Source organism: Scleropages formosus, chromosome 2, assembly GCF_900964775.1.
Source record: "Scleropages formosus chromosome 2, fSclFor1.1, whole genome shotgun sequence".
NCBI lineage: Eukaryota > Metazoa > Chordata > Actinopteri > Osteoglossiformes > Osteoglossidae > Scleropages > Scleropages formosus.
In genome coordinates this window covers 40299326-40323584 of record NC_041807.1, presented here as the reverse complement: position 1 = coordinate 40323584, position 24259 = coordinate 40299326, and the positions used below count along the sequence as shown (strand labels likewise).

Sequence of the window (24259 nt, the reverse complement as noted above, 5' to 3'; positions counted from 1 at the left end):
TATAATGCACCCTCTACAGGATATTCTATCCTTTAAAAAGATACCACATGCTTGGGAACGGGGCTGCGATATTTTACTAGACATGCTAGAACTATACCCAGGCCCCTGGTGGGTCTCAAGATGTGAACACTAACAGCCAAGACTTCCACATACAATGGTCATAAAATCGGTTTGTGATGGTCGCTCGATACTACATGAGTCATTTACACCCAGTAAAGAATCCAGCAGGCAGAATTGTTTTTAGAAGTGGGGGCAGGTAGATTACAGTAAACCCAGGTAAACTTAGGTTTGCTCCATCTACTATCCCTTATAAATTAGGTGTATTTTTGGTAATTAGCCTTTCATGGCCTCTGGTCCAGACCAGTGGTGCAACCACTTCATTGTCTAGACACACACACTGAAGCCACTTGTCCCAAGTGGGGTCACGGCAAGCTGGAGCCTAACCTGGCAACATAGGATTTAAGACTGGACGGCGAAGGGACACACCCAGGACGGGAAGCCAGTCCATCACAACGCACCCCAAGCAGGACTCAAACCACAAACCCCTAGACAAGAGGACCCAGTCAAACCTGCTGCGCCACCACGTCCCCTGTTGTCTAGGCAAATTTGTCTAATTTTCCTTAAAAAAATAGGGAATATTCCTGGCTGAAGCTGGACATGTGCTGAGGGGACAGGACAAAACAGGGCAGGACAGGGCAGGACAGGGCAGGACAGGACTGTGGACAGGACAGGGCACCAGGTTCTGCGCTCACTCAGGTCCCATGGGGAAAAAAAATCAGAACAGAACTTGTTACATTGACCTTCACCCAGAAAAGTGGCATGAAAGGAACCCGACCCCAGTGTTTAAAAACCCCAAATGCCCCCAATATATATGAATAACTCTATTAAATACTGTCGCCATTAAGGTTCGGTCCCCTAACATCTGACACGTTTTTCTACCACAGCTTGTGAGTTTTTTGTTCCCAGATCCACCAGATTTTTAAAATTAAAGTTATATTTTCAAGGCATAATTGAAATTGTCATCTTACTTAGTCTTCGCATTATCAGTATTATTAGTAGCAATAATAATAGAATAATAATAATAATAATAATAAATGTATGTACTGGCTGATGTATTATATTTCTTTGTTTATGAATAATCTTGATCAGATCACACATTTTTGGACATGTTTGCAGCCACTGCTCGACAAGCGCTGAATTTTCCGAGTAAATCGAGAAAAACGAGCGGCGCTCCGGGTGGATTTTTAAAAGTCGCTTCTGGGTTTTCACTTTCCTCTCGTACAAACACACTCTCTCTCACACACACACACACACACACGCACACACACACACGATGGGGGGGGGGGGCGCTGTTTCGATCTCGCGCGTCACTCGCCTGCCTCGCGCTGCGCTCTAACCTAAGGCGCGCACAACGCGCAGAGTCGGACCGGCGCGCACACGCTCAGCGCGCGGCACAGTACAGCACAGCACAGTAGGACGCGCTATGGGTCCTTGAGCTTGTCTCGTGCGGGACGGTTCGGGACGGGACGGGACGGGACCCTGCCGACCGGGCTACCGTGCGTTCCTCGCCCCCACGCGCCGCGGCGCCACGCAGCGCCAACTCCTCGAGTCCTGGAGAACTTACAGCAGAGCTGCTGAGATGGAGGTGATGATGGTGAGCTGGGTTCGAACCGCGCTGCTGCTCCTGGCCGTGGAGGGCAACAAAGTGTGCAGGTAGGGTGGTGATCTGTGTGGTCACCATCGCCTCTCCTGGGCTCAGGTGGAGTGATGATCTGTGTGGTCACCATCATCATCTTTCTTGGGTTCCTCATTCAGGTGGGGTGGTGATCTGTGGTCACCATCACCTCTCCTGGGTTCCTCACTCAGGTTGGACAGAGACCTCAGGCAGGACTTGACTATACTATACTATACTATAGTAAATTTCCCTGAACAATGTAAAACACAGCATAAGCCATATCAGTTCTGTACTTTCTTCTCCAAAGGAAGTAAAAATTAATTCGTCAATCTCTGCTGCTGAACTCTGCTCCTGCTCCGAGATGGGCTCCATTTTTTAGGTCACGTCTTGCTGCGACGTTCTCGCGTTCCAAGTCCTCTTTCATTTCAGTGCATCACGCGCTCTTTATTTCCTCTCAGATCTTCTGAGCTCTGATTGAAAATGAAGAGCTTTGGATTTACAGTAAGGCAGTAACATCTGCTTCTCTAACTGCGCCAACTGTAACCTGGATTCCTTCCCAGCTTCAAGCTTCCTCATCAAGAAGGTGATCAACCATCTACAAAGGAAACTCAAACATTCAGAGGGAGCTTAATCTGCGCACTTCCATCTCCTTCTTTTTTTGGTTTCTCGTCTCCATATTTCCCACATGCAGCCTTAACTTTACTTAAATATTTATCAAAATGCACTTTTTATCTGAGTCGTGTTTGAGGATGGGGGTCATGAGAGGGTTTCACAGCCCTGTGAATGACACTTTGTAGGACTCCTATGTTCCTCTAGAAGTAACACTGAAACCTAGTGATCAAACATAATTGCCTCGGGGAGCAAATTTTAATATGCAAAAGTTATGCAACACGAGGTCATATGCAATTTCGGAAATCTGCATCGATTACCAAGGCAAAGGCACTGCGTGAGCAGTTTGTACCGTTCAGATAAATATTAACGTAGCCTACACAGAAACATTTGAACTCCAGTTATGTAAGTGCTGAAAAAGTAGGAGTGCAACACTGGAAAAAACATATTTGAAGGAGATCAGATAATAATGACCCAAAGATATTTTATAAGTTTATGCCACTTTATATGTAATAAAACCCCTCTATTTCCAGCCTTAATACCAACTCATGAGCCAGAGGGCTGAATGTAAATGAGTTCCGTGGAAAACAGCAGCGATGGACAATGGGAGCAAATTGCCGAGGTGCTGCTTTTATGTGCATTTCCTACTTATCATAAATGGCAGCTTTTATAAAAGATGACAGTTAGGCTACTGGAAGTCCCCAAAAAAATCACACACTGCCCGCAGAGACGTGATGGATATAAAAACAAGTTACAGTCGGTGGAAATAACAGATACATACAAACTAGGCCTAGATACGGAGCAAACTACATTTTATTATTTATTTATTTATTTGTGTCTTCTAGAACAAATAAATTACAGTGATTTGGTACAGTCAGGGTGTTTTCGTTCAATGGCATCTGCTATCCTCCCTGGACAAAGTCACAGTTGACCAGACAACGCTGAATTAACGTCCTGAGCAGTAATCTAGGCCAGCAGGCGGTGCAGTGGTTAAGGTATTACCCTTGGTTGTCAGATGTTGCAGGTTGCAGTGTCAAATACTTCAAAGAGGGCAAAGCATGACTGCTTTTGATAAAATGTAACTTAGAAATAGTTGCTGCACACAAACATGACTCCTCTGATACACATTCGTCATGGAATGGTACAAGGTGACCGAGCAGCGATTTGAAGAGCCACTGAAATGAAACAATTACTGGTTCATTTCTCATTATCGGTTATTCCTTGTCCTAACATAGGGTCGTGGTGCTCCGGAGCCTATCCTTAGTGAAAATCGTTGGGTCGTTTAAAAATACAGGCAGTAAAATTTGCAAAATAAAAGTTTTGTAGGAGCATAAGAAATAAATTGTATGGAGCCCTAAGGATTAGGGTTAGGGTCAATTTTTCTTCTGCTTTGTAGCAGATATGACGAGGTTTTTGACTGCTTGGTGTGCACAGGAAATTTGATGAGAATTGAAGGATGTGTAAAAAAGGATAAAAAGAAAAACTAAGACGTTAAAGGTCTGAATATGGTTTTTTCTTACTTTTTATTAAAATCACGCAAGCAATATTTATTTAGCGTTTCACCACGTTATGTGAGAAGTAACAAAACCCCTTGGAATTGGTTTTCCTCGCTGAAACAAGTGTTAAAGTTCAGAAACAGCTGCTTATAAATAATACATTTTCTATAGAAATTTTCAAGGAATCCAGGAACTACGATTCACTGGTCCGGAAAAGAAATGCACGCGCGAAAGGCATTCGGTCCACATGCGGCCAACAAAACGACGGTGGAGCAGCTGCGGCCCATCATCAAAGACATCACCGGTGCAAAGCTGTGCGAGAAGCGGTCGCCCCGATGAAGGCGACCTCCGCCCTCAGCCCTCCCACTCTCGCACCCGTGTACTCTGCCGGGATCTTAGAGAAACGGCGCTTTGAAGGACGTCAGCTTCGTAACCACGGGATTATTTGAATGTAGTCCAGCAGTGCTTTGCGCCCACGGCGAGCTGTGGAAACCCCGTGGGTATTCGGAGCGGTAATCCAGCTTTGTGAGACAAACATGCTGTGGATGAAGACGCAGTTCATCGTTTTTGCTTTTAAATCCAGTTGGGTGCGTGGTTCGGGTGGGCGGCTGGGTGCGTGGGGGGTTGAACGAGCTGCGTCTTTATTTGTACAGTGTTTATGCTGTGTTTTGCGCGAGCGAACACATCTAATGCATCGACATACACGAGTCTAGATGCAAAAAGGATTCAATTATCAAATTAAATTTTTGTATCAGATGAAACATAAACGACAATTGAATGAGGAGAGAAGAGAACAAGCCGTAATCCCTAACCTCAACCCCTAACCTGTAAGCCCCTCAGTACGGGAAGGTGGTGCAGTGGTTAGCGCTGCTATTTAACACTTGAAGGCCCCTGATTCGAATTCTACCACCTTCCCTAGTACCCTTGAGGAGGTCCTTACTGCAAATCACACACACACACACACACACACACACACACATTCTCTGAACCGCTTGTCCCATACAGGGTCGCGGGGAACCAGAGTCACCCGGCAACACAGGGCGTAGGGGGAGGGGACACACCCTGGACAGGACGCCAGTCTGTCACAAGGCACCCCAAGCGGGACTCAAACCCCAGACCCCCTGGAGAGCAGGACCCGGTCCAACCCACTGCACCACCACACCCTCCTACCGCGAATCAATGCAGTGAAAATGACCTTGCTGTGTAAAAGAGCAAATCACTGTAAATAGCTGTATGCTGTAAGACATCTTGGAGTAAAGTGTTAGCTGCATAAAAAATGTCGATTTAAAGCAGGTTACTTTTACAACCATATTTCCAGAGTTGCTTTAGAGTACATTTTCGAATTCAGTAAAATGAGGGACGGATGAAAAAGCAACAAAAATTAAGTAGCGATAAAATAAAATTGCTGGAATAAACATGGCAAACAATGCCAATATGCAAAAGACATTAAAGTTTGTATAAATTCAGCGATCTGCCATGTGCTTGATAAATGTGTACTAATAACGTACTTATTACTACTGTACGTGTACTAATAATAACCTGTTTAATAATGAACACAGTCTACATGTAGTTACCCATGTGATGTACTCTGATTTACAGTGTGATTGTGGCAAATATACTGTCCTCTAAAATTTCTGCATCCAAATGTGTCGATGTGAGGCACTTTTTGTCTCGTTTTCCGAGTTGGACATCACTTTGGAGAAAAGTGTCTGCCAAAGGAATAAACATACGTACTTAACGACGTTTCGCTTAGTGACTGACCACATATCTGACGGTGGTCCCATAAGATTGTAATGGAGCTGAAAAATTCTCATCGACTAGCGATGTCATAGCACAAGGTGTTGTGTTGCTGGCTGTTGCAAACAAACCTACTGTGCTGCCACTCGTATAAAAGTATGGCACATACAATTATGTACAGGACATAACACTTGATAATAATAAACACCTATGTTACTGGTTTATGTATTTACTACACTGTACTTTTATCCTTATTTTACAGTGGACTCTTTCTCTTTCTAAATGGCAATTTACTGTAAAACAGTATGCTGTGTTACGCTGGCAAGCAGCATCATAAATCTCGTCTTTACTGCATCTCTTGACCGCATCAAGGCTATACCATCTAGGTGCGTATAAGTACACTCTATGATCGAGGCTATACCATCTAGGTATGTATAAGTACACTCTATGATCGAGGCTATACCATCTAGGTGCATATAAGTACACTCTATGATCGAGGCTATACCATCTAGGTATGTATAAGTACACTCTATGATCGAGGCTATACCATCTAGGTATGTATAAGTACACTCTATGAGCGAGGCTATACCATCTAGGTATGTATAAGTACACTCTATGATGTTCACACAACAACGAAATCGCCTAACAACACGTTTCTCAGAGCGTATCCCTGTCGTTAAGCAACACATGTCTGTACATTTAAAACAGGCCCCAGAGCAGTACACACATACTGCTATATTTCCTACAATAAATCCATACGGAGCGCCGCACTCTGACAGGCTGACACTTCCAAAAACGGCCTGTAGTTCCTATGTTTCGTCACGGTCATCCGAGGAGATACGGCACATTTCACACTTAAGTGCTATAGACGGCGATCCCCTTAAGTGCTCGTCCGCAGCAGGCTTCACCAATTATGGTAGAGGTTCGTGTTCGTGATGTGCGTGCCGTTCCTGCACCTGTTGCCAGGGGCAACGTCCACCTCAAGCTACTCCAGGAATGTAGTTGGTTTTTAACTGTGGGCTCCAAACTGACAGCTGGAGGGTGAAAACATTGCGGGGGTTTAGATCGCAACCATTTCTGATGGCGTTTTCGGAGTAGTGCTGTAATGTCGTAGAGGCAGCTGGTGATGGTTAAACACAACATCTGTACGGCACTTTACAGTGTAATGTTAAGGCTGGAACAGCAGTTTCGTTCGATCCCGATCGGTTACAACATAAAGAAATGGTTTGTTTTTCAGGGTGACTAAATAATTGACATTTCTATCTTTAAAGTGATGGTTGAGATTCTGGTCATCCATCCATTATCAATAAATACTTTTCCAGTGCAGGGTGGTGGTGATCCAGCACCCGTCCCAGTAGCACAGGGTGTGGGCAAGATGCACTCTGGGCATGGCATCAGACCTTTGAAGGGAAATCACACACACTTGTTCTCATGCTAAGCAGTTTATACGAAACACATCCTTGGGACTCTGGGAGGAAACCAGAGCACCTAGAGGAGAGCCAGATGAACATGAAAACTCCACAAAGACTAAGCTGGATTCAAACTCATGTCCTAACCCACAGCCAGGAGCTCTGAGGTACCAGTGGTCCCCGCTGTGCCACCGTGCTAAACACTGTGGTCACTGAGTGAAAATCGCTGACTCAAGTATTTCCACATTTTCAAGATATGAGGGAAAAAATGCAAATCACTTTTTTGTCCGGGCTATTGCTCCCTTCACCCAACTTGTGTAGAAGGCTGAGCCTGACTGATCACGAAGCCCCTAGAAGATCAAGCTCCCACTTTAATTAACGTATAGAGAAGTACTTGCGGCCTTCTGCCATGGATGGGCTGATGGGAGATGGAATATATTAAATCTAGTGGCCTTTTTTCCTCTGTAAATGTGGTCTGCAGTCGGAGACATAATGGAGCTCAGGACTGAGCATAAGCCCTATGGGGCTCGTGGATTAAAAGGGCTATGAGCATCAGTGTCCGACCTGACCCAGTGGAGACCACACGGACTAGATCCCAGCCGCTTTCTCCAATCTGTGGCCGGGGCTGTGAAATGGTCACCAGTGAGGGTTATAGCGTTTCACTCTGTTATTGCTGGGCATCATTTCATCAGCTACCCAGTCCTCACTTACCAGGATTAATTTGTTCTGTGGAATCACTCTTTTAGGTGAATTCCCATTCTAAGAGGGCAAATCATCTTTATTTCATAGAAAAAATGTTGGTTTTTGACCAAAAAAAAAAAATCACCTAAAACAAATTGAACTACCACAATAAAATGTGTATTATTGCATGATGGTAACTGACATATTTCATCATATTTGTAGCAAAAACATTATTTATAGCTTGTATTTCATTCATTCATTCTCAATCAGTGCCTGTCAAGTGCAGCGTTTACTACACATCCTGCAGTATCCAGTATGCCGTAAGAGGCAGTGTTTAGTGTTACAAAGAATGTTCAAATCCCACTTCCTGTGGTAGCATTTTTGATCAAGTTCCTTACCCTAAACTGATACAGTAAAAATTACCCTGCTGTGTAAACAGGTAAATCACTGGAAGCATTTTAACACTATTTCAGGGTACCAGATGTTCTCTCCCCAAGCCTTAAAATTAATATCAGTCTTGAATCTACTGTTTCAGTTATTATTTACTTCAGTTGAGAGCTGTGATTGGTTGAGACTGTCAGTGTCCCGGGATCGAGGTAGTAGATGCTTGTACTTTACAAAGTGGACAAAAGTAGGTAACATGGAAGATACTTGCGAGAGAAAAATGACCACATAATGGTAAATGGTAAAAACAGTACCTTTCCCTATCGGCACAGCTGCTAGTGTAGTGGTTAAAGGTATTGCCTTTGGCCCATGATGTTGTAAGTTGAAGCCCCCCCTCCACCTGTAGTACTCTTACATTTATTCATTTAACAGACACTTTTCTCCAAAGTGATGTAAATCTCATAGGAAATACAATGTGTTCATTACATTAGCAGAAAGAGACACTTAGATGCAGACGTGTGATTCTTAAGTGCAGTTAGTTTGTTTCTTTCCACCATATGTTCATCACATGAGTAGCTGCATAAAACTTTACCAGAATACTGACAATTCCTGATCACCTTCCTAGTTTTTTTTTTGAGATACATATAAACATTTATGTTACATTACAGGAGTAGCTGCGTAAAGGATTGATCCGGGCATGATCTTAAAGTTATGGTGCATGAACATTTACACCTTACACGAACTTAAGAGATGATGGGCGAAGTGAGTCTGGAAGAGGTGGGTTTTAAGGCCCTTTTTAAATGTGGACAGAGATTCAGCAGTTCTGAGTGAGCAAAGCACTTACCCTAAGTGACTTCAGTAGAACTGCCCAGCTGTCTATATGGGTAAATAATTGCAAGTGGCTTAACATTATAAGTTTCTGTGGAGAAAAATGTCAGATAAATGAATAAATCTACAGAGAAATATGCCTGTTAAATGAAAAAAGGATTTTTATTTTCATAATAGCACTGTAGCAGTTGTACAGGATGTGTGACAGCTCTGTGTACATTTCCCACGAACCTTTTGTATCAATGGTCGTTTAAAATTCAGCACATGAACATGAGACATCCCCAGTGCAATAAAAAAAAACCTATTGGATGAAAGAAGAAGAAACTGAATTACATACATTAATTTAGCAACACTTCCCTCTGAAATGACTTACCGTTTTTACTCAAATATAACTTGCACACTTTTCCCCAAAATTCGAGTTAAAAAATCGGGGTGCGAGCTATGTACGGGAATTTTTATAAACTAAAAGTTTTTCAGGAAAAAATAAATTAAATCTTTAGTAGTCATTATAATTTATAATTGCTCACATTATTTACAAAATAATGTATTTTAATCTTAATTATTAACGGTATTTATGTGATCGGCCGCTCACCTTGATAACGTGAAACATTTTAATCTTCAGCGACAATACTTCTGTAATTACGCTATGAGATGTGATCTGAAAGTGGAGCGTGAAACGGACAACAATGTTCGGCCGCTATGCATATGATCGGAGTTCTATTAACAAAAGATTCAACGACAAAGACAAGCTGACGATTGTTGAAATGCTGATTCTCTTTAACCGAATTCCAAAATATCTCAAATTGCCGTAACAAAATTGATAATCTATTTCTCTACAGTTTTGAACTTTTTTCATGTGCGAGGTATATGCGAAACTTTTTTAATTCCTTTTTTCCTAAAGTAAAATTTGGGGTACGAGATACACGTGAGGGCGAGTCATATTCAAATAAAGACGGTACAGTGTTAAGCTACTTACAACTATTTACCCATTTATACAGATGGGTCATTTTAATGTAGCAATTTAGCATAAGTAACTTGCTCAGGGGTACTACAGCCAGAGGTGAGACTTAAACCTGCGACCATAACAATTTTGGAAGAGGAAAAAATGTTTTCTCTGTCAATACTAGATGCACTTTTAATCGAAGACACGAAGGTCACTCGTGGAAAAATTGCCCCGAGTTGTAATGGTTTGTTGGACCCTTGAGCATTATGTTTTAACAGGAGAATTTCATCACCACAGTACGGAGTCATGGATCACCCAGAGAAACGCTGACCGAAAAAAGGCATTTCTTAGTCGACCTAGACCGTCTATATACTAGGTGTCAAGGGTTACGCTGATGATCAAGCTGGGCTGTTTAAGTCAAGCTGCTTGACAAATATGATCCCAGGTGGTGGGGGTGTTGTCCACATGCTGATTCTTGGTTCCCTTACAGGAATTAACTAGTTCACCTCCTAGGAGAGGCTCTGCTGTTGCAGCCTCCTCTGGAGCCACTCAATTAACCTACATTTCCTCAGTGAAATATCCAGCTGTACACCTGGGAAACTTTTCAATTCAATTCATTTTTATAGGACGCTCTTCTCACCAGGGTTACGCAGAGCGCTGAACAAATTTCCAGGGAGGGATGTGCTAGAGAAAAGGTAGGAGTTATATAGTTAACTATTAGGATGGGCTAACTGGTAACCGAGGAGAAGAAAACAAAAAACTCCCAGTGTGCAGAAGGGGAGGAAAAAGAAACCTCTAGGGGTCAAAGCTGTAAAACAGTCCTCAATGTGTATGGATACAAACCTCTGCTGAACAGCAATACAGGTCCCCAGTCCCTCATTCCAAACCCTTGGAGCCAGATATCTTTTGGAATCCAGAATTTTTTAATTTATGACACTTTTTTTTTTTTTTAAATTACTTTTTCAAGAATGGTCATACAGTGCAAATACTATATATTATATAACATATTAATATTTCTTCTGTGAAAGGGGTATATATTTACACTAAGTGGGGTAAATAAAGACTATAAATAATATTATAGATTATTTAGTATATAGTAATAAACTGGTAAGTTGAAATAGTGGGATTAATACTGAATGTAGATACTCCAGTACTGCATATTTTAAGGAAAATAATAGAAGTTCAAAAATCAAACAAGTTTAAACTAAACTAAATTTCTACTGGTTCTTGAGGATCTCGGAGAAGAGGGAACATTAGTGTTGCAATCAGATTTTGTTTTTACACACACACACACATTTTCAGAACCGCTTGTCCCATAAGGGGTCACGGGGAACCGGAGCCTACCCGGTAACACAGGGCGTAAGGCCAGAGGGTGAGGGGACACACCCAGGACAGGACGCCAGTCCGTCACAAGGCACCCCAAGCGGGACTCAAACCCCAGACCCACGGGAGAGCAGGACTGTGGTCCAACCCACTACGCCACCGCACCCCTTTTCATTTGGAACCAAATTTATGAAAAAACACTTGGTTTTCTGAGCTTTTAGAGTTTCAGAATAAGGGACTGTGGACCTGCGATATGCTGTAGGCACACAAGAGGAACTGGTTGTTTGGTAATTGCTGTCATAGAAGGACAGGAATATGTTGTGCGAATTAGCAAAATTTGTTTTAGCTGAGTTTGTTTTAATACCTTTCACTGATTTTAAATACTTCTTATGACATTTACATTGATTAATTTGTGTGAAACTTTACCCCAATGTCACTTATAAAGTTAAGTTGCTGAAAATAATTTACCCATTTATAGAGCAGGGTTTTTTTTTACAGAAAGTAAGAAAATTTATAAAAGTATTCTACATCATACTTCATGGAAGATACAATAACGGTGCTCAGGGGATCCCTATAAATAGTTGTAAATAGTTGGTATTTGTGACTGAACATAGTCCTGGATGTTTGTCAGTGTGGCTCTTGCTGATTGGCTTTTCTGTTCCAATTGATGGAGAGGCTTCTCAAGGGATTCTGGGAAGTTTAAGAAAGGGCTGGCCACCATGGTGGGGAGTTGTAAGGCTCAGTGTTGCTTTTGGGGTTGGGTCAAACGTATATGTAGAATGGTTTCATCTATGTACTTTTTCTGAGCTAGTGATTCCTCAAGGAAAACAAAAAGTATACCATTTCTGAGTGCTACTGTGCTGTTTGTTTGCAAACATTGCTTTCTTGCTGTAATCTGTATGAAAACAATTAGTCATAATAAATGGATTTTTCTACAAGTTCAGGCAGAGATTCTTCAGTCAGCGTTTTGTCACCCGGGTTTGAGTTCCGCATTTATGATAATGTGAGAGTAACTGAGCATGTGATACATGTACAAGTCGACATTTCAAGTCACTGCATTTCTCAAAGTCCGAAGGCTCTACAACAGGGGAGTTTTTACTGTATCAGCTGAGGGCACACTGCCATGCACTGACCTTTCCATCTCGCTTCTTCTCATATGAAGACTGTTCCTGTAGGAACATCGCTTGGTGCCTGTCTCCCACCCTCAGCCACAGATCGGAGGAAGCAGCTGCTGCGTGGGAGCCACTCTGTGTGGGTTCCACCAGGTCGGGTCGGACACTGATGCTCGCGGCCGTTTTTACCATGAACAGCCGTCCGCTGAATGTGTGTGCATGGCAGCAATATTGCTTATCTGTGCTATTTTTTTGTTTACCGTACCATTTTGACTGCAGGGTAGAGTAGTAGGGTAGTGGTTGGAGCCTTACACTCACCTTACACTCTGAAGGCCCTGGGTTCAAATCCAAGTGTAGTACCCTTGATCAATGTTTTGTGGGCTGAATTGCTCCACTAAAAATGACCCTACTGTGTAAATTAGTAAATTATTGAAAGTAGCTTGTGAACTAACCTCACACTGCACGTTGCCTTGGAGATAAATCATAACTATAAATAATAGTGAAGGTCAAAAAGTGTAGGGATGAAATACATTGAAATGTAGTTAAATGTAGTTAGTAGACAATGGTAGGGAGCAAATAACCTTTTTTATTAGGAACTGGGGACTGAAATGTCCATTAATCTGATTTGAAGCAAAAATGCAGGTTATTAATATGATTATTTTAGCCAACACCTTTGCCAAGTACTGTGTTAGTATTACTATGGTATTTTAGTGCGCTGGAGGCCCCAGTCGTTCATTAGCGATGTGATGGAACGAAGAAGCACTGGGTGTCCCTGACTGGATGGTGCCGTCTGCTCCCAGCACATCCCTCATGTGTTTGTCTTATAATTTAATTATGGATCACGATTTTTCCATCTGAGCGCGAACACGCTGCCGGGCCCCCAGCCAGACTCCTGCACATCCAGGTACAAATGAACCCTCATTAGGCCCGAAACGGCAGAGTGCGCAACGCGGTACCGCACGTCCGGCGCGACTCAGGGATCCGCTCGCTCAGCTTCCGCAGCCTCTTATCCCGGCGCAGCGCTCGTAAACAGGCCGTTAGCGGAGTGCGCCCTCGGGAGCGCGTTTTAATGAACGGAAACAAGGCGGCGGGAGGGAAATCAGCTTTGAATCATTTAAACACTGGAGGTTTGAGAGCCAGGGTGGCGCGTTCACAGATTCCTCCACGACTCATCAAACAACGGTTCTTAGTCGCATTTTACAACACTTTTTATTTCAGCAAGTTGGGGGGGCACACACATAACAGGTGCTTTATTGTAGTTATACTAACTGTGGCTATTATAATAACCATAGTAACAAGGGCTTTTTTTTAAAGTTAGGTGACACCTTTATCCAAGGTGACTTACAGTGATTTACCAATTTACACAGCTGGGGTAGGTGCTTTGCTCAAAGGCACTACAGCAAGAGTTGGGATTTGAACCTGCAACCTCTAATTCGTCATCTTTAACCGCTATGCCCCCTAATGCCTATTTCGGAGCAGTGCTGCATATAAGGTCAGAAATGATTCATATCTGTTAATAGAAGACCAGTCGAGAACAAGACAAAAAATAAAAAAAAATTTCTTTTTTAAAAAAAATACTAATAATAATAAAGTGTATGCGGAGCTGCTGTGGTGGCTTATCTGAAACTTTCCTCCGTGTCTCCAGCTGTGTTTTTAATGAAAGCATTTGGGTTAAGTGTCTCTTTCAGGAGGTGACAGCCACCGAGACCCCCCGCGAGGGGTAAAGTGCCAATGCCAGTGTCGGTCCATCTCGTGCCGTTCTTCAATTTAAAACCTGTCAATTATTATAATGCTGAAGGAGCTAATTTAAGACCCAAAGTGGAATGAAAAATTGTGGTCATTAAGGGACTGGACTGAGCCTCCCTCTCGGTGCCCCTACTCTACGTGCTGTGCTCTGTCACAATTTATAGAAATTAATCTCTCTGTCATTCACCGTCATTGTGTTTCCATTTCCACTCTTAAAATAGGAAGGAGAGAATAGGCAGAATTGCACAGATTTATTGGTGACAGTAATGGAAAAAGATGTAAAATAGCAATGCAAAAGGGACTTGTACTGCTTTTACCCCCCCAAGTGCTGTGTGCAGTGTTGAGGGCGATATCTGTCATATAGACCTAGATATTTATTAGTGATTAAAGTTTCTGCGGATGAGCGTCACTCCAGTCCAATCAACAAAGTGCATTTTGATACAATATAATGGAAAAAGTGGCAATGCTCACACTCTGATGTATACAGTTCATGTCAGCAGTACATTTGGTTCATATCAGTTTGCAAACTTTATTTCTCTACACATATTTAAAGTGCATATAGAATGTGTTTTGCGCACATTTGATCTCTGTTCTTATGATTTTTTAATCTGTCAGTGAAGGCTGGGGGTGGGGGGGACAAACTGTGTCCAGGAGGGAGCCCAGCATCCTTCTATGTGCACTTTTTTAAAAAAAAAAACCCAAACCACCGTTTCCATGGAAATGTAACTGGGTTGACTGCGGCACGAGTCGTGTTTCCACAGCGCATTCAGGGTTTTCCTGCCACAAACCGATCTATTTTGGGGGGAGGGGGGCTTTAAAATGTTTGCTGACTTTTAAATAGGGTGGCACGGTGGCACAGCGCCTGGGTGGTGCGAGAGGGCGTGGGTTTGATCCCTGCTTAGTCTGTGTGGAGTTTGCATGTTCTCCCCGTGTCTGAGTTGATTTCCTCTGGGTACTCTGGTTTCCACCCACAATCCAAAGACATGATGTTCAGGTTCACCCAGTGACAGAGAGTGTGTGTATTCCACTGATGTATGGATGAGTTACCCATTGTAAGTAGTGTATCTTGCAGTATAAGTCACCATGGTGAATAAGGTGTGTGGGCTGATAATGCTACATAGAGTTCATTGGAAATTGCTTTGGAGAAAAGCATCTGCTAAATAAACGTAAATGTTTCTATAAGAAATTATCATTGGTGTTCTATATTAAATTATGAGGTTATTAAAAATGACACAGTAGGCACTGGTCCTCACTGCTAATTTAACTAAAAGTATCAAGAATACAGCCTCTATGCCCATTTTCTTATTTACTTTTTCTTATTTTCTAAGTTACTTTCACGTTAGGTTAGGAAAGTTGAGTATTTCTGACTTTTGGGGCTATGGAGGCCACTCCTCTCAGCCACGATTGATGTGTGTCAAGGTCAGAGGTCAGCAACGGACCAGAACATTAAAGGTCAAAGGGGCCACTTGAAAGGAAAATACACTGCAGACAGGTCCCTCCATACGCGGTAAAACCAGAGTGAAACATGAGCTCAAAATATCTTGCATTTACAGAATAATTAATGAAATCTGAAGTGATGGTCAAAATCTTTTAGGATCTTTTGGAATTATGCAGCAAAAAAATGAATATATTATTCCAAAATCTCAGTATGAACCGAATTGTATGAAACTCTTGATGAACGTGACCTTTCCATCTGTTTTTTCATTTGAATTCAGGTTTGTAATTAAAAAGAACTTTTTATTTCCCTTTAAATGTGCTGATTTTTGTGCTTGACACTGATTATGCGGATAATGAGGAACTGCAGACAAAGTGTACCTGTGTGTGTGTGTGTGTGTGTGTGTGTGTGTGTGTGTGTGTGTGTGTGTGTGTGTGTGTGTGTGTGTGTGTGTGGGAGCACACTGCCCCCCTGTGGCCATTTTTTTTCTATTTTTTTCCTATTTATTCTCCACTTCTTTCAATGATTGAAATAATTAGTGAAACAGTTATTATTTATTAACGACAGTTACAAAGACATTGTTAGAGTTATTAATGTTATTTATCTGTCACTTCTGATTACTCTTTGTCCACATTGACAAATAAACAACTTTACAAATCTTCAGTCATTTACACAGCATGGTATTTTTACTGTATGAATTCAGGCCTATTAATTTGATGATTTCAGAGGCACAGAAAGATACTTAAAAGACAATTCATAACATGTGTAAAATACATTAAACTTATGAAACATATAAAATATATTACCTTTAACAATAAGAAAACTAAGCTAAGGTCTGATGTAACTTAACCCCAACCTTAACTAACATTAAATGCTTATTTATTCTTTTTTGCACCTTTTAAAACAACTTCTTCCTTACTTTATAGTTTAAAATGACCCATACGATAGAAAGTTCTCGCACCAAACCTTTATTAAAAACTAATTTACTATCATTTTCAGTGGTGAAATGAGTGTCGTGTGCGGAATGATGAAGGATGATGGATAATGATAGACGTCTTTCGCCGGTAACTGTTTTCTTCTGTCCTTCCAGCTGCCATCTGGGGTGCCCCCCCTTCCCCCCCCGATACGCTGCGGTTCGAGGTTTCAAGCTCGGTGCTTTTTGTTTCCCCAGGGCGATCATGAATGACATTGGTGACTATGTAGGTACAGACGTTGAGATCTCCTGGTTGCCTAACCTGGATGGTTTAATGGAGGGCTATGCGCGCAATTTCCGTCCTGGGATAGGAGGTGAGTATGAGATCCACGGCTAGCATCACTGGATGCCTCTTCATCGGCGCACATTTCCAGTCATTCTTAACATAAACTTTTCCATCGAGCGCCAGAACATTCACAACCTCATTCAGGCTTCAAATTGCCAAGTCAGATTTCTCTATTTTCACTGTTAGTCTGGCATGTACTTTTGCTGAGATGTACGTCGCTTTGGACAAAAGCGTCTGCTAAATGAATAAATGTAAATGTAAAAAAATGTAAGTTGTTCGTATAGCAGATAGAATTCTGTAGTTCTCTAGTATTTTGAAAGTCATAATCATATGGTCATATGCAATCATATGCATCGAAATCATCACGCAACCCAGGTTTGAGTTGGTCCACAATGTTGGAATAATGTCAGTATGACTTTTTTTATCAAAGGAGGTGTATGTGTGCAGATCAGAAATAATTATTTGTTATGGAATGCATTGGGCTGATTCATAATTTCATAATAAACTGATCAGTGTTTCGGGGTTCGAGTCCTCAGAGGAAAGCTTGTTAAGAATGGCTGTCAAATGTGACATGTCCAATGGCTACAGCTGTGGATTTCTCAACCTCACAGCTTAACTCAGAGCGAACACGCACTGACCACACATGGTCACAAAGCCCTGGATGGCGAACTGGGCTGTTCCCCACCTTTCGACGGAGGACCATCCCGTCATTGTGTTGTAGACTTCGGTTCCGCACAGAGTCTCGGCCCTTCGGCTTCACGGTGTTTTCCCCTTAAGGCAAGAAGCTCTGTGGTGAGCCACTAGGTGGTGGTTAGAGTCTCGGGGGAGTCATCCAAATGTATATTAAACATGTTCAGGGCTAATAATGTGCAGAGGTTTACATTAAATATGACCAGACTAATGAGATCATTAACTACTGAAAGTTTGTTACAATTTGATGCTAATGAAATACATCTGCTCCTCATGTTACAAAAGACTGAGTTACACATTTTCAAAGATGCAAACATTGTCCAGATTCTTTTTTTACTCACTATTCATAACTGCTTGTCTTTGTAAGAACATTTCCTTTCTTTATTGATTTTCTTAAATTTCTGTTTGCTAAAGCAACCTGTATTTATGCAGCCGGCCAATAGATGGCAGTAATGAGTGCCAGTGATCGAGAAGGAAACAAACGTTGGACGTTTATGGGAGGTTTATGTAGATAAGGAATATATATTTTCAATCATTTCGAATTGTTTTAATTTTAACGCAGCTTGAAGCCAGCAAGAGAAAAGAGAGATGACTGGAAGCTTGAGAGGATGACTTCGATTATTCGGAGAATGCCGAATGTGGCATTTTTTTCTGCAGCTGTTTTGTTCGCAGTTGATGCAACATTGTGAGCTGAAGTTGATAAAAATATTGAAATGAAACAAAATGTAATCTTACAAAGTTTTTTTTTTCCATTTATTATGGCTATAGCTGAGATAGCTGAGAGCCTAACCTGAAAATAAATGAAGGGAAGTATATAATCATAATATACCTATAAAAATATATCTATAATAAAAGCTCAATTCTTTCATTGTATGTGACTGTGGAAAAAAATTGCTTTGGAGTTATGAACAAAAGTTACAGTCTTCTGGTCGCACTTGCATTTGTAAACCAGTGTATTTACATTCCGCAGCACTTTATTCCTCTCACCTTAAAATTTCGTGTTAAATACGGAAATTCAGGGAAGGTGCTTAAACACACACTACATCCAGTGAAAAGTTACCAGGGTAACAGGATTAGTAGACAAGCGGAGTTTCACTCCAAAATCTTCCATGCCAGCGCAGTCTAACGGCAGGATAAACCTTGAATCCTTTTTCATTTTCAAACCTTTTTACGCTGACATAAGAAGACAGTTTGAGGCGCCAATGAATATTTTATCATGCGGGAGTAGCATCAACGTTTTATCAGCCAGACACGATGGGATTTATTTGACCGCCTCTCATTTCATAATGTCGCAGAAGTTCCCCATGTATGTCGCCGTCATCACGATCAGCCCACAGTTGGCGTGGGGTGGGGTGGGGTGGGGCGTTGCCTTCCATCGTTCATCGTGTGTTTCTTCCCAGGCCCTCCAGTGAACGTAGCGATGGCTATTGAGGTAGCCAGCATCGACCACATCTCTGAAGCCAACATGGTACAGTAGATCCTTCTCTGGCCAGACCACGAATGGCCCCACTCCTGGGAAATGAGCCAAACTCCTGTTTAAACAAGCAGCCAATATTCGTATGATATACGGAACATTTCGAGGGGAAGCTTTCTGGAAATTACCACTTTTATATTCTGCTATTTTACATTAGGTTTTCGCTGCTATGTGATTATCCTTGTGAATCCGAGTGGAAAGAACGATTTTGAACATATGTCTGTGATTTGTAGGAAGATGTCCAAGCATAGAATGTCCTCTATAAGGTGCATTATGACTCAGTGTTGTAACATGTGCCAACTGGGAGATAGATGTACGAAATAAATGTCCTCTAGAGTGGACGAACAAGAAAGGCTGAGTTTCGGGAGGATAGGAGAGCATGACTGGCCTTTTCTTCATTGAAGTGGCATTAACTTGAACACTTCTGGCTCCCTCCCTCCCTCCTCCACATTGGGGTTGACTAGGAGTACACCATGACTGTGTTCCTGCGCCAGAGCTGGAGGGACAGCCGCCTGTCCTTCAACCACACCAACCGGACGCTTGGCCTGGACAGCCGCTTCGTGGACAAACTGTGGCTGCCGGACACCTTTATCGTCAACGCCAAGTCGGCCTGGTTCCACGACGTCACCGTGGAGAACAAGCTCATCCGCCTCCAGCCAAACGGAGTGATCCTCTACAGCAGCAGGTGGGGTCAGAGGTCAGGGGTCAGGGGTCACCATTTAGGGTGTGCGTGGAGGTCCTGCAGGAGTCCAACAAAACGATTCCAGGAGGAGACTCCGTGGGCAGATTTTATTTCCCTTCATTTATCTTTGCGCTCGACTCTCTAAAAAAGTCACCTATTGATGTAATAAATAAAAATACTTTGTAAGATTACATTTTGTTTCATTGTAATATTTTTATTTCTTTTTATACTTCCACACGCTCACAATGTACAGTCAGACTCATCCTCCAGCTTCCAGTCTTCTCTCTTGTCTCTCGCTGACTTGAAAGTGACAATTATTATTATTATTATTATTATTGTTATTATTGTTATTATTTATCTGATGCCTTTGTCTAAGGCAACTTGCAGTGTTAGACAAGTAATTTTACTTTAATTTACCCATTTATACAACGGAAATTTTTACTGTAGCAATTGAGGTTAAGGACCTCGATCAAAGGTGCCACAGCATGAGGTGGGATTCAGACCTGGACCGTTCAGATTGCAAATTGCCGTCACAACCACGATGCCACCTGCTGGCTCGGGGTTGTCACAGCGTGCGTGTCGTGAATCAGCGCAGCACGCGTCGCGATGACATGGTAAATGGCATTACCATGTTTTTGCCCCCTTGTGTTCAGAATTACCTCAACGGTGGCGTGCGACATGGACCTGACCAAATACCCCATGGATGAGCAGGAGTGCATGCTGGACCTGGAGAGCTGTAAGCCATCGTGCGAGAGCTTGCAAAGCACTCAGGCCACATCTGCAGCATTTGCTCTTTCTGCCGCAGAGAAGTGGACCACGGGAAGTTTACATGTGTGATGCAGCCGTGTGCATGAAGGGGGGGTGGCGACAGAGCAGAGCTCTGACCGGTGAACCGGATCTCTTCCAGATGGCTACTCTTCCGAAGACATTGTGTACCACTGGTCCGAGAGTCAGGCGCACATCCACGGCCTGGACAAACTGGAGCTCTCCCAGTTCACCATCACGGACTACAGATTCGTCACGGAGATGATGAACTTCAAATCCGGTGAGTCTCTGACAGGTTCTGTGTGAACCTGACGGACATACTTCTCACTCTTTGGGAATAATTAGGCTGAAGATGCTCCAAGGTATAATGTTAAATACTGTATGATATAATGATGGCATATCTAGATTATCTTTATGACTTTGCTCACTGGCCAGCAGGTGGCGTAGTGGTTAAAGCCACTGCCTCTACACTCAAGGGCTCTAGATTCGATTCCCACCTCCTGCTTTTGTACCCTTCTTTAAGGTACTTACCCTGTATTGACACTGTAACAATTGGCCAGGGGTTTAAAAGGGTAAATTGCAGTAAGTATCCCAACACTTTGAGCTGCTTTAGAGAAAAGAGAATGATAAATGTAATGAGCTTCTGTTGCAATGAAATGTCTTAATTTCAACATATCTCTTTAAAAAAATAACAGCCGGTCGCTTTCCGCGACTCAGTCTCCGCTTCCAGCTGAGGCGCAACCGCGGCGTCTACATCATCCAGTCCTACATGCCGTCCATCCTCCTCGTGGCCATGTCTTGGGTCTCGTTTTGGATCAGCCAGTCAGCCGTTCCCGCCAGGGTGTCGCTAGGTCAGCATTCTGTGGCGGTACAGTAAAGTACACCTATACCGTACCTTGTTTCAGGAACCTCAGTCTTTTCTGGAAATCCATTCCTTAGGCAAAAATCTGTAAATGAACCATTATTTCACAAGGGGAAAATTGTAATTCATTCCAAGCAGCACACAAGTGTGCCCAAAAATTATCCAGAAACCCCAATACAGTGCAAGAAATATTATTGCAATCTTACAAGAAAATACAGTTATTGCATTTCCCACCAGCTGAACAAAAACTGTAGTAAAATCCAGTACTGGTCATCAATACATACGTATACTTTATGTATGTGTGGTGAAAAGAGAGTAAGGAATACTAGACAAAAATGTTACAGATATAAAAGATTACACTTGTTTTATTATCAATTGTAACTAATGATGTAGAACAATATGTAAATAATAATATGTAATATATGATAAATCAAGTTAATTAGTTAAAGAAAAGAGGCAGGCGAGTGACAAGCCTAGTGAACCATTCAGAGTACTTTGATTTTTAAGAGTAAATAATGACAATGCACAGCACAAGCCACCACCTTGAGGGAATACTGATGTAGTGCACACATTGTATTTTTCTGCGACACGTATGTCACTTTGGAGAAAAGTGTCTGCGAAATGAGTACATTTATTTACATTTACAGTTATTTTTTTCATCACGCACTTTTCTTCAATTCAGCTTCCAGTAAACTCTATGTAGTGTTATCAGCCCACACACCTTATTTACTGTGGTGACTTACACTGCTAGATACACTACTTACACTGGGTCACTCGTCCATACTTCAGTGGAACACTAGGGGTGAGCGTGAACAATGTGTCTTTGGACTGTGGGAGGAAACCAGAGCCAGCAGTGCTATAATAAATGTGAATAAATGTAAATGTCACAAATGAACCAATATGGCATTTTTTCCCACAATTCTCAGCACCAGAGAAGGGTGAACGTCGGATTGGAAACAAAGGAAAAATACGGAAATGTTGTCTCTCCAATAATATTGATCATAAATCAAATTTTAAAGGTATAAATTAGATGAATTCACAAAAGTGAAATTTTTTATGGGAAAATATGTAAATATTTGGGTCACCTGAATGGGATCACCTAGGTGGCTTATTTCAGGGACCTGAATGACATCGCATTTCAGCCCTTTACCATGTTGAAAAAGTCCTTGTGTGACGCAGCCATATTGGTGTCCTCAGGCATCACCACGGTGCTCACCATGACCACGCTGATGGTGAGCGCCCGCTCCTCCCTCCCCCGGGCCTCGGCCATCAAGGCCCTGGACGTATACTTCTGGATCTGCTACGTGTTTGTGTTTGCGGCCCTGGTTGAGTATGCCTTTGCCCACTACAACGCCGACTACAACCGCAAGCAGCGGGCCAAGATCAAGGCCAGCAAGATGAGTGCGGAGGTGAGAGGGTGAAGAGGGTGCAAGGTAGAGGAATGAGGTCATCAGGGGCGAGAGGGATCCCTTCACAGCACATGATATTTGCTTGGTGACCTCATGTAGCAGATGTTGTGGTGGTTAAGGACCTAAAGGTTGTTTCCGCAGAGCGATTCTGTGGAAGTCACCATGTACGTTCTTTGGTTTCACCTCAGAATGGTTTGTGCTCGAGGGTGATGAACCTGACGAATGGAGAGTGTCCTTCTCCCACCATCCACATACGGTTCTTGCAAAAAACCACTATGATTTCCAGAACTTTCAAAGGTGTTGAGCATATTATCACATCCACAAATTAAGGATGAATGCAGTGAGAACATCAAGATATTAACAGTTACTGTTGACAGGATGCAACCTTGTTCCCAGCTCGCTGTTGAAACCTATAAGCTCCAACGTTAACATCTGGTTATTATTAAATGGTTTTCCACATGTTTAGTCATTTTCGCACCCCCGCCCCCTCTTGCAGTCTGTCGTGAAGAATGGGAAACAGGCCATGGTGCTTTTCTCGCTCTCCGTGACTGGGATGAACCAGGGTCTTATGGTCTCCAACCGGCAGAATCGAGCCCAGAGATCCGCTGATGCTGCTGGAGACTCAGCAGAGGTGGAGCCCCGGAGGACTCGGGGCAGGAAGCTGGAGGCAACTGAAGAGAAGAAGGGCTGCCTAAAGTCCATGTTCAAGCCCATTGATGCCGACACCATTGACATCTACGCTAGGGCCGTGTTTCCAGCAGCCTTCGCGGCTGTGAATGTCATCTATTGGGTGGCGTACACCATGTGAATGAGGATTGCGAGGAACCAGGAAGCCGCACTTGTATGAACATCAGAATACTGAACGAAATGGCAGCGGTTCAGTTCTTTCCGTTTATCCTAATGATCTGCAACAAGCTTCATTTGAAGAGATACTAAATGGACCCTGAGTGGAACCTTGAGGAACCCCATAATGGAAATGAACGTGAGTGCCCTGAGAAGACCGAGTATTCCGCATTATAGCATTATGAGGACACTTTGTAGCAATTTTAAAAATTACAAATGATACCCTTAAAGTAGAATGTAGGTATTTTAATTGGCCATTACTAACTCTGTGACTTTATGGCACCGCTGAAAGAAACTCTGTAAAATAAAAAACGTTGTAAACAGCGGTTCAGAAAATGTGTGTGTGTGTGTGTAAACACGGGCAGTAAGACATAATCACAACACAATAAATGTGAGAAAGTTCCAGTGGCTCTTAGGTCTTTATAAAATATATAAAATGCAAAATGTGGAATGGGCCCTGAAGTGGCACATTTTGTCATAGCACTCTGCTGGACAGCTTCTCCTCCCGGTGACCTCTACAACCCCCCAATTTTCCCTTCCCCCACCCATTCCCGAGGGGGGACTAATGAATTGATGCCCCACAATTCTTGGGTTTGCTGAGTCTTGAGATTTCAGATGTGAAACAGTAGCTGTCGAAATAATTTCAATGTCAACCTTACTTACAAAATGACAGTTGAATAAAACAACATAGACTAGTGTGCATGGCTCCCCTAAACCTTGGGCCCCCTCATACCCTGACCCCTTCACCATCCACAACTCCCCATTGTTTTTCTTTTAACTCTTTCCACTGATTTTTTTTTCCTGCCTTTGATTTTATACATTGGGACATCTTATCACTTCCTGCCAGTTGCGCTGTGTCTAGATTATTAAAAGCGGTTTCTGCTGTACCTGTGTTTA

The 24259-nt window shown here is 42.6% G+C and overlaps 1 protein-coding gene across 2 annotated transcripts; it reads left to right on the top strand.

Moving 5' to 3' along the window:
• The first annotated feature begins 1401 nt into the window (after positions 1-1401).
• gabrd (gamma-aminobutyric acid type A receptor subunit delta) lies at positions 1402-24223 on the top strand. Of its 2 annotated transcripts, XM_018746676.2 has the most exons (9): positions 1402-1713; positions 16550-16665; positions 18728-18795; positions 19266-19486; positions 20137-20219; positions 20391-20528; positions 20944-21099; positions 22308-22519; positions 23016-24223. In XM_018746676.2, exons 1-9 carry the CDS (start codon positions 1640-1642, stop codon positions 23325-23327), a joined length of 1380 nt encoding a protein of 459 aa, XP_018602192.1. In that variant the 5' UTR covers positions 1402-1639; the 3' UTR covers positions 23328-24223. The 2 variants fall into 2 exon arrangements, with proteins under 2 accessions (XP_018602192.1, XP_029102190.1); XM_029246357.1 differs by lacking the exon at positions 1402-1713 and having other exon boundaries at positions 16227-16665; positions 23016-24221.
• Positions 24224-24259: the final 36 nt, after the last annotated feature.